General features: G+C 34.7%; 1 protein-coding gene across 1 annotated transcript; it reads right to left on the minus strand.

The window, feature by feature from the left end:
* Positions 1–3467: 3467 nt before the first annotated feature.
* Positions 3468–9495, minus strand: LOC103938729 (MLO-like protein 3). Its single transcript, XM_048569048.1, has 15 exons — positions 9160–9495; positions 8977–9034; positions 8600–8811; positions 8355–8471; positions 6459–6519; positions 6190–6284; positions 6012–6086; positions 5785–5876; positions 5440–5489; positions 5310–5350; positions 5039–5212; positions 4895–4930; positions 4562–4629; positions 4367–4427; positions 3468–4151 (listed from the first exon to the last, which is right to left on the minus strand). Exons 1-15 carry the CDS (start codon positions 9286–9288, stop codon positions 3774–3776), a joined length of 1647 nt encoding a protein of 548 aa, XP_048425005.1. The 5' UTR covers positions 9289–9495; the 3' UTR covers positions 3468–3773.
* Positions 9496–9941: the final 446 nt, after the last annotated feature.

Genomic DNA, 9941 nt, shown 5'->3' on the forward strand with positions numbered 1-9941 from the left:
CTCTTGTTTGGCTTGTGAAATTTGGTTTGCGAAAGAAACAAATAAAGTCTATGTTCAGCTCGATCAGAAACAAATTAAGTTTGAATGATATTGGTGTGTTTAGCTCGTAAAACTCATGAGCATCTCATATTTTTCATGAAACAACTTAAACTAAAATACATTTAAAGTTTGTTTACAATAAAAGGGCATGTTTGAGATTTTGTTTTAGACATATTGCGTTTAGGTAATTTTACCAAGTTTAGATTGACCATCTTCAAGTTGACTTTACTTTTTAAGATAGAGATTGAGATCATGTCCTCAATCTTCTTTAATTTCTAAAGAAACTACAAGTATGATAACCTAACCTCCCCCTAAGTTCCAGTCATCAATCTAATGAGAAAAAGACGTTTTTGTGACTCTTAAAGTACTCACTACAAAAATTAAGCTCATTTGAGACAGACTTTTTAAGGGCTGATGTAGAACAATTTCTATTATTTTTTCGATAGCTACTGATTCTTCGTTCAGTATGTGAAACCATTAAACTCCTGTCTTCAGAAGTCATTACTGTCTGGCTTAGTCAAATCCTTAACTCCTGTAATGTTTATATAAAGAAAAAGTATTTGAAAATTTTAAACTCACTTAAACTCGGTTCGTATAATATATAAATAAGCAAAACCTAACGCAAGTCGAACTCATAAAAAATTAAACAAGCCAACTACAATTCGTCCTTAGTTGAAAAAAACCCATTCATTTCATAACTAAAACTCATCACCAATTTTGAAAATAGAAAACATCAAACTTATAAATACAAGGGTACATTTGTACTTAAGGGTATGTTTGGGTAACAAACTTCTAAATTTTTGGATCACAAAAAGTTTAATATAAGGGATTAAAAATGTATCATATAAGAATTACAAAAGGCATGATAAAGAGATTTGCAAATGATTACTTTGAAGGAGCCATTTACAAATCCCTATCATATATGTTTGTAATTAATGTTCATGAATGCATTTTCCAATTCTACCCATCTTACTTTTTGTGATCCATTTCTTCATTCTTTTTCTAATTGCCTTGCAATTTGGAAGTCTCTCGCTCAAACACACCCTAAAAGGTATTTTTTATACTAATTCAAGCAACTTTCACTGGAGTTTTGATGAAAGCAGTTATGTGAAAGTGATTTTAAACTTTAGGGCTACATGTGTAATTTCATAAACCCAAGAGGGTTATGTAAATACTTGATAAACTTCATGTGATGTCCCAGTGGCCCAATAGCAACAATCCGAGTCAAACAAGGCTGAAAGCTAATCTCCAACATGTTTTTAATAATTTTCTTTCACAAGTGGGTCTCCAACTTTAACCATATGTTTTGTCGCACCAAGATTTGATTGATTGATTCCAATTTCTACACCAAAATGGTTGGTGTTTTCGGTCTGCCTTTGGGCCTGTGGGCCTTTGTAATAATTGTCGTAAATTGGCAAGGGGCCATTGCCCTTGTCTGTTATCTAGCACGACATGTTTGATTCTTCTAGCAAAGGTTTCTTTCTTGCCGTAGTTTTTTATCTTATGATTGGACATCTTGGAGCTGATTGATGTTTCTTGCCCTGATGCATTTTTAAAGTCAATAATTTTGTATAAGGTTTGTCTTCTGTTTCCTGTATTGTAATACAACGATACTGAGAGAAGATGATTTGGACAAAGCCAAACAAAGCGACATCAAAAGTTAAGGAACGACTCTCTCATTTATGAAACTCGAATTTGAGATTTCTCACCTACATGTAACGAGGAATAACACTAGACTATATTAGTAATGATTTTTCTTTTGTCTTTTATTTTTTTAATTGTATGGAACGCTTTTGGAAGAAATTCTTATATGATGTTGATGTATAAGGCAGCACTCTCAATGAGACGCCACATATTGTGTCCAACTCCGTGGGAAGGTTGCTCTATGTGTCGGCACCAACCTAGGAGAACAACTTAGCCCAGTTCATGTAAGTCCTTCTCCCGAACAAAACTTTCTCCTTTTGTCGAATTGGCATCAACGAAAGTATACCATTCGTAGATGTGTGTTTTATTTTTATTTTTTTTTGTCAAACCATTAGCAGATGTGTTCACATGTAACAATTAGTTGGGCCATTTAAAATTTGGGGTCGACCGGCTTGGCAATGAATTATTCTCTTATGCAACGCCATTGCTTTATTTGGACTAGGGTAATCTTTATCCAACAGCAAAATTTACACAAAGGCTCAAAACAAAGTAAACACAATGAAAAAGTGGACCTTCCAAGTGAAACACAAAGAGCCCAATAAGAGTTGAGGCCCAAAACCAGATTGCAACCACCGTCGTCGCAACAGTACCTACCAGCACGAACCACAGACCCAACAAACGCCATAAATCCAACCAAACAACGCTAGAGATAGAAGAGGAAGACTCTCACTCTATCATCCAGTAAAGAGCACCTCTCTGATCGCAGCCACCAATTAAAAGAAGCCAAAGAAGTAGTGGGATTCCCACGAGCGAAACTGCCAACAAAGGCAGAGAGACGGTTGTGGCGGTGTGAACACTCGAGCCGGTGTGGATACGAGAACTGTACACACCTTTCTAATGGACGGCAACAAATCGTAGTCAATAATGATTGCAGACTTGAGTTGAGATAGAATTGATGAAAGACATAGCCAAGTAGGTGAGAACGAAGTGAGTGAAAGGATAGATTGGAATTGGGAGGATGGATGAAGGACGTGAAGATGGATGGATAGCAAGGATTAGAAGAAGAAAAGAACGGATTTGAGGGCTTAGTCGAGTAAGATCAACAACTATTGGTAAGGAAGGAAAACAGCAACTATAAAGTAAGGGGAAAACAGCAACTATTGGTTGGGAAGGATAGCCAGGGGAAAACAGCAATAGGAAGGAAAAAGAAAAGAGGAAAAGGAAGGGACAACCACCGACCCTGGCCATAGCTAGGGCCGGTAGCATAGGAAATTGACGAAAGGGTAACCACTCTCACCATGGTGAGAAAAATGTCACAGAGAGAGTCTCTCACCAAACTGGAGAGAAACATTTCCTGTAATCTATGTTCATTTTTATTCTTTAAATTAGGAAATTGGCTAAACAAAGCTTATTTGAATGTACTTTTAAAATGATTGAAAGTACTTTTAGAGAAAATGTTTTTTGGTTCAAAAAGCACTTAAAAGTGTTTTTTCAAAAATTTATTTGTATTTTTATTAAGAATTGGTTCCAAAAACATTTTTACCAAAAGCACTTTCAGTCATTTTAAAAGCACATTCAAATGAGCTCAACTTCTAGAGTTGCAAGCCAATTCCGTTGTTCCCAGCAAAACTTAAATTTTACCTTATAAGCTGTTAATTAAGGATAAGGATTGTTCTTGAATCGTTTATATAAGGAGTCATTTCTTCTTACATACAAATCACAGTCTGACACATGTAAAGTAACTTAGTAAAATATGCAAAAGAAAAACGTTTTACCCACATATCAAGCTATAATTTATCTGCAATGATAAATTCTTATTACTCATGTAAAGAGCCAAGTATTTTACGTTAATTAATGGATACATAGGGATACCAAAGCATTCAAAAATTAAAATCTGGAGCTCATCATAAGATTGGAAGTTACAATTTAAAGGCTTATTAAACTTGAGGGAAAAAAATAGAGAAATGTAAACTACCAATTATACAGATATGCTAAAATTGATTAGAGAAGCTCCAATCCTCTAATGGGCTAACCTATTTATCATACTTGCTTTTCTTTTTCTTTTTTTTTCTTTTTTGCCAATAAAATGTTTAAGTTTGTGTTCTGGTGACCTCCGGCATTCCTATATGTACCTCAGCAGATGAAGCATTACTAGCTAGTTCAATTTCATTTTGTCCATCCCTTTCTTGATGATCCTCAACAATTTCTTCGTTACCATAAAAATTCTCAGTTTCTCTAGGGTGACTGTGGTTCATTTCAGCGAAAGAAAGTTGGGGACGATGAGAAGAAAAATCTGGGGTATTCATGATTTCCCAGCTGCTTCCCACCGTAGATGAATCTTCGTCATGACCAGATTGTGAATAGTGTGATTTATTTTTCCTCTTTCTCTTCACATCAGCATGCCACTGCTTTATAACATTTGTCGTTTGCTCTTCAAGCACTGCTGCACTCTTGAAATTTGATCCCATCTGCATGCATAACCCGAGTTTAGTTGTACATTAACGAGGGTTATATTTTCTACTGATCTCAAACGATATGTTCTGCTATCAAACTGTTAACTTCAACTGCTGATGAATTAGATTTGCATTCGAATCTGTGATTCAGTTTGATAGCTTGAAACAAAACATGTATCTGACAAGAGAAAGCAAATATTTGCGCATATGCACGTAAAGGCATGCATTACCTGGGTCACTAGAGCATAGAGAGGAAGAGTAATGTAACTGCACATCACTTGAACCGTCACCCTACAGAAATTTGTGAACAATTTTGCTTTTAGTGGAACAATACTAAGTAGCATCCTGATTTGTACAATGACACACACATATGTGCAAAATTGAATGTGAATATGTAGTAGAGGAAGATGAGCGTTGGTACTCACGCTAAAACCGCTCGTACAATTATAATATGTATGTGTTCATGGTAGCAGGAGTGTATCCCAAATTGCACCTGAAAATAATTAAGAAAGGAGAGGTAAGTTAGTTTTATCTTAATTTTCATTGAAACTCTGAGACTTTTATCTTGAGTACTAGTTCAGTCGACTAAACAGGAATATTGTAGTTTTACTAAACAGTCTGATATGTAATATTGTCACATTGTTAAGAATAATATATATATATATATATATATATATGGTATAACATAAGAAGTTGTTTGCCAATTGTTCACATTTCTAACTAAATAAAACGAACAAGTGAGGATTAATACGACATACCGTGACCCATATGAAGAAAGCAAGTTCAAAAGCATTCTGAAAAGTTGAATCATGTCAGTTGATTTGATCATAGTAATAACTGAAGTGATTAATTAGGCATTAGTACGTACTCATCCGGAATTAAGAAAGAAGATCAATATTTACCATAAACAATGTGAGATGTACAAGAGTCAAGACGAACCGCGGTTGATTGAACCAGAAGTGACTGTCCTTTGGTTGCACCAGAGGAGCTCCTTGAATCACATTATGCTGGTCATGAAGTTGATGAGCCATGTTTGCCACCACTACTTCAAGTTTGGTTCCAAGAACTAGCACTATCTACGAGCACATAATCCTTAATTAGCCTTTAATTCATACAAGAATTAGTAAAATAAACCCACGATTAGAAAGAGCTAGTTTAAGAATTAGTACATACAATCAGTGGCACAAATGATACCCAGAGATACACCTGCCAACCTGTTTAAGTTCATAAAATTAATTAATACCAACCAGAATTGAAACTTCTATGTTGAATAAGTATATTAAACTGGTTGCTGCTTAATTACCATGCACGTCGAGGAGGATGAAGATGACGACCATAAACCACATGAAAGGGCTGCCAAGCGATGCATTTCACAAACACACAATATTTAGGAAGCTGTTATAAAAGGAGTCGTTGATTGAATATCTCACATAAATGAAATATGAACATACCGGTTACATAGGTGATATATATATGTATATATATATGTATGTATGTGTATATATATATATATGTATGTATGTATATATATATATATATGTGTGTGTGTGAAAGATATGATTGTATGTTATCAGTATTTTAATTGTAGATAATAATAGCAAAAAAATTGATGAAAAATTAAAAATTAAAAAAATTAACAGTTGGCAACCTGATTCCGACTACAGCTCTAAAATCATCCTCCAGTGATCGTTGTATATACTTTTGGAAATCGAATGCATTGTTGTTTGTTGGAAAATGAGTCTGCAAAATTTGTGAAAAACATAGTTTAGATATAAACTACTGAAATCTGAGAAACGATAACTAAATAACAGTGAACTGAATGATATGGTTTTGTGTCTTATTTAGTTATTTGTTTATGCATTTAATTATACTCACCGAAACAAAACCATGACGCAAAGTGAGGTAATCAACTTTTTCCACTGAATGGAAAAACTGCCGGAAGAAGCACCTCTGCAGAAAGACTAGAATAAATTAATCAAAATTTAATAAATAGTTAAGAGGTGCCTCCTCTCCTTTCCTAATTAACCCCTAAAGTGAAAAGAAATCAACTCACAATCCACAGTCCAACAGATGTTCCACTTCCTGTACAGGAACTCATATGTCTAAGAGCAAATGTTGTCTGCCTTGTAAACCTAAACCGCTTCGGATCTACACCCAAAAGTTGAGTATTGAAAAGAAAAAAGGGTTGGATTAGCTGCTGTATTTTATTGAAATCGGATCATGGCATAAATTAAACAAATTAAGCTAGATTAGTTTACACAAAAACAAATTAAGACTACACCTAAAGAATCAAATTAAGAATTTGTGTCATTGTTATCTTACCATTTGCCATCTGGTATTCCACTGTCTGAGTTTCTTTTTCCCATGCTTCCCAACGCCTCATCTGTTAGTAATTTGAACACAATACCAGTTACCCAAGTAGCCAACAAGTTATAAAAAAAAAAAAAAAAAAAAATAAAACTAAATTAATAATAGTTGTAAAAAAAGTGCTCTGTCATTTAAGTAAATGCTGTTGAAGCATAAATCGTGAACTGATGTGCTAAGTGTTTGTATTAATCCTAGCTTACATTGCTGGAGTAATTAGCTCAGGTTTAAATGTAATTTTACTTATTTAAGTCTTATAGGTCTTAAGTAAGTGAGGTGCCATATATCTTCATCTTATAGGATGTAAGATGGAAGACTGAAATTGCTTTGATGTAAACTTGAATACTGCCAAAACTATGTCACCGTTCGAAGTGTGTGGGATTCTTCACACTCTTGCTAGCAAGCTCATGTTGTGCGTGTGAATGAAAATTTGCAGTCACATTCTCTGCTTGCAGTGTCTCTCTCTTTCATCATTCTTCATTCTCTGTACTGTAACTTCTTCTTCTTGAAGAAGTTGTGAGGTCATTGCACACAAATCTCCCATTTAAATTCAAATTCTAACAAAAGCCTCCCAGAGGAGAGCAGAAGCTTCAGGATTAGTATGCCCTGGATTCCCGGATTCATTCCCGTCCTGATCCACCATGAAAATTTCGAAATCTACAAAAACATTCTAGGAAAAGGCTCGTAATGATCTTCTCAACAATCACAAGGTGCTTAAGTGGCAGGATGGGAGTTCGGCATTGGTGAATGAGCTCATGCCGCGGGAGAGGAAAGCGGGGCTGGCTCAATGTTGAACTAAGAAATTCATTCGGGGATCAGAACATTCTAATGCCGGAATAGAGAAAACAGGAAAGCTACATGATCTATTGGTTAGATCTGACTCGAATGCTACTGATAGCTAAACATTTTGATCTGCTACTCGGATTGCAAGTCTAGAATATATGTTTTTAATGATTTTTCGATGAACGATTTAGAACACAACAAATTGAAGTGCCCGCCAGCTTGTGTACTTGCTACCACAATATTTTTATAATTAATTAACATGTAGTAACATAATATATATGTAACACAAATAGGATTAGAATAATATTGAAAATCTATATACTCTTCCTTTAACTATGAAATGACGTATGATTAATTTAAAATTGGAGGGGAATGTGTGTGATCCGAATCTTAATGCATTTTTTCTGCTTTTCAATTCTCAAAGCTTCCCCAACTGCCTCATGGGGTACATGCAATTGACTTCACACACCCAAAAGTGCAAAATTTTCCATGTACAACAAGGACTTCGTTCCCTAATTCTTTTGAGTTTCATGTTGGGATGCATTCTCAAAATCTTAAAAAAGTCAATGAGTAAAAATTTAAATAAGATTTACTATTTTTAACAACCAGATTCTCAAACCTGCTCCTTGAAGGTGAGGTCATTGTTAATGGGGGGTGTGGTTAGAAGAACATTGGGTGCGATCTATAAACACCCAAAATGTTGTTCGTAGACAATTATTGAACGATCAATTGTTGTGCATGTTACACGGTTTTTACTCTCAACGTCGTTGGTCTAGCAGGATGCCTTTATTGGACAAAAATTATATTTACAAAAAAAAAAAAAAAAAAAAAAAAAAAAGGACAACTCTTGCAAGGCCTTTTCCACAGGGATGGATGTGTTGAGTTCTTGTATGTGTAGATAAAGACAATTCTAAAAGTACCATACACCAAAGTTAAAACATTTATATCAATTTTATGGGGTAAGACCGTAAGAGCAATCAAACTTTTTCCCTTATTCTTACAAATGTCAAAGGCATTATAGCGAAAATATATATATATATATATATATATATATAAAGGTGCGTAGCATACCTTGGCCCTTCCTAAAGCCATGGTGAGAACACTATACACAATCTGCATAACTGCCAAAACAAAGATGAAATTGTTGAGCTGATTGAGGCCCCCTTGAGATATAAACGAGGTCTTTCCCTGCAAACCCAAATTTTTTTAATTAAATAAAACTAAATTAAAGGAGAAAATACAACTACCCTTAATTTTCATCCTAAAAATATAAATATAAATATAAATCAAAACAAAATACTTAATAATTAGCATACCTGGGTTTCACAGTGATCCTCACTGGTATCAGCTGCTGCAAGCATTCTTTCTACTGATATTTGCTCAAAACCAAGTGCTTTGGTGGTTTTTGTTGGTGCTTTTTTTCTGCAGGGAAGCATGGTATATGCAACTTTTGTGGGTATGCATATTTTGGATATGGATCTTTGTGATACTGTCAAAATTAGTGACATAAATCCCAGGAGTATAAGCACTGCACCAAAAAAAATAAAAATTTGATTCAGCAAATTCTATAAATTATCAACTAGAACATACATTCTGCATTAAACTGCTGACGTTGAATGAATAGTCAGAATAATTAGGATAGGCGAGTTGGATCATTTTTCAATGAATATACCAACAAACTGAAATAACTTACCTGATTTGAGCTTCTCTACGGCCTCGAACAAGGCTGTCTTTCTGTGAGTTTTGAGCCACTGCACCAAAATACATATGATCAAATTAAAGAAATTTTGAAATCAGTGAAACCACTTTCAAAAACCATATGACTCTTTTCAACAAATTTGATAGTAATATCTTACGAAGGGTAATATGTACATACTTTGCTAATGAGATGGATCAAGTGCTCTATAAATAGAGAGAGAAATATGAACACAAAGCAAACTGCTGCCAAAGCCCAGGTGGGTGTGTCTTGAAGTGAACGGCTGGATGCTGATCCTCCAGAAGCCATAATTTCTATGTTTTCTTGGGGGAAAAATGGATCAGCATCAATGGAGGAATTAATGAAAGAGATGAAAGAAAGCACAGAGAAAATTTGTTAATTTAAATACTTCAAATAAATAGAGAAGAAGAAGGGGATGAAATGTTCAAATCATGTATGCTGCAATGACTTTCAAGTCCAAACAAAGCCGCACCCTGTGAAGGTCGTATCCATGAAACTTGGTTTGACACGGTCGGTTTAGTTTATATATATATAATGAAGGTTTGTTTGAAGGGGGTTTCTGGTCCCATATTTTTTTATTGGATCTTAGGTCCCATTTAGTGGGAAAAGGCTTTGTTGTTGTTGTTAAGTCCCATTTGGGAACCATATTTTTCCTGTGGGTGCATTTTTGCTTGCTGATTCCTATCTTCCTAGCAAGTAGATGTGGCAGAAAACATTTACATGTCTATGCACTAGTGTTGGTTTGGTCCTCATTGATTCATCTCTCCCCTAACAATTATAACTGTCTTATTCGCTAACACTATTGCTCTACCAAAAATACGTTTTTAAACAAAACTGTACTAACACTATCGCTCTACTAAAACTACTTTTTAAACAAAACTGTGTAAGTCATATGTTTAGACTTTTTACTTAATTAGTATGAGAGGTGTTTGTAAAAAAGA

Source organism: the organism of the source record quoted next, unplaced genomic scaffold (genome assembly GCF_019419815.1).
Source record: "Pyrus x bretschneideri cultivar Hongxiangsu unplaced genomic scaffold, Pyrus_bretschneideri_v1 Contig5, whole genome shotgun sequence".
Classification (NCBI taxonomy): Eukaryota; Viridiplantae; Streptophyta; class Magnoliopsida; order Rosales; family Rosaceae; genus Pyrus; species Pyrus x bretschneideri.

Bases quoted from the DNA above. Each gene is read 5' to 3' on its own strand.
- LOC103938729 (XM_048569048.1), bottom strand. From the start codon at position 9,288: ATGGCTTCTGGAGGATCAGCATCCAGCCGTTCACTTCAAGACACACCC. The intron at 4,630-4,894 runs GTATGTCGTATT...AATTATTTTCAG, and splicing joins CTTTCTTCATATGGGTCACG to GTGCAATTTGGGATACACTC. The intron at 4,152-4,366 runs GTAATGCATGCC...TTATGCATGCAG, and splicing joins TCTATGCTCTAGTGACCCAG to ATGGGATCAAATTTCAAGAG.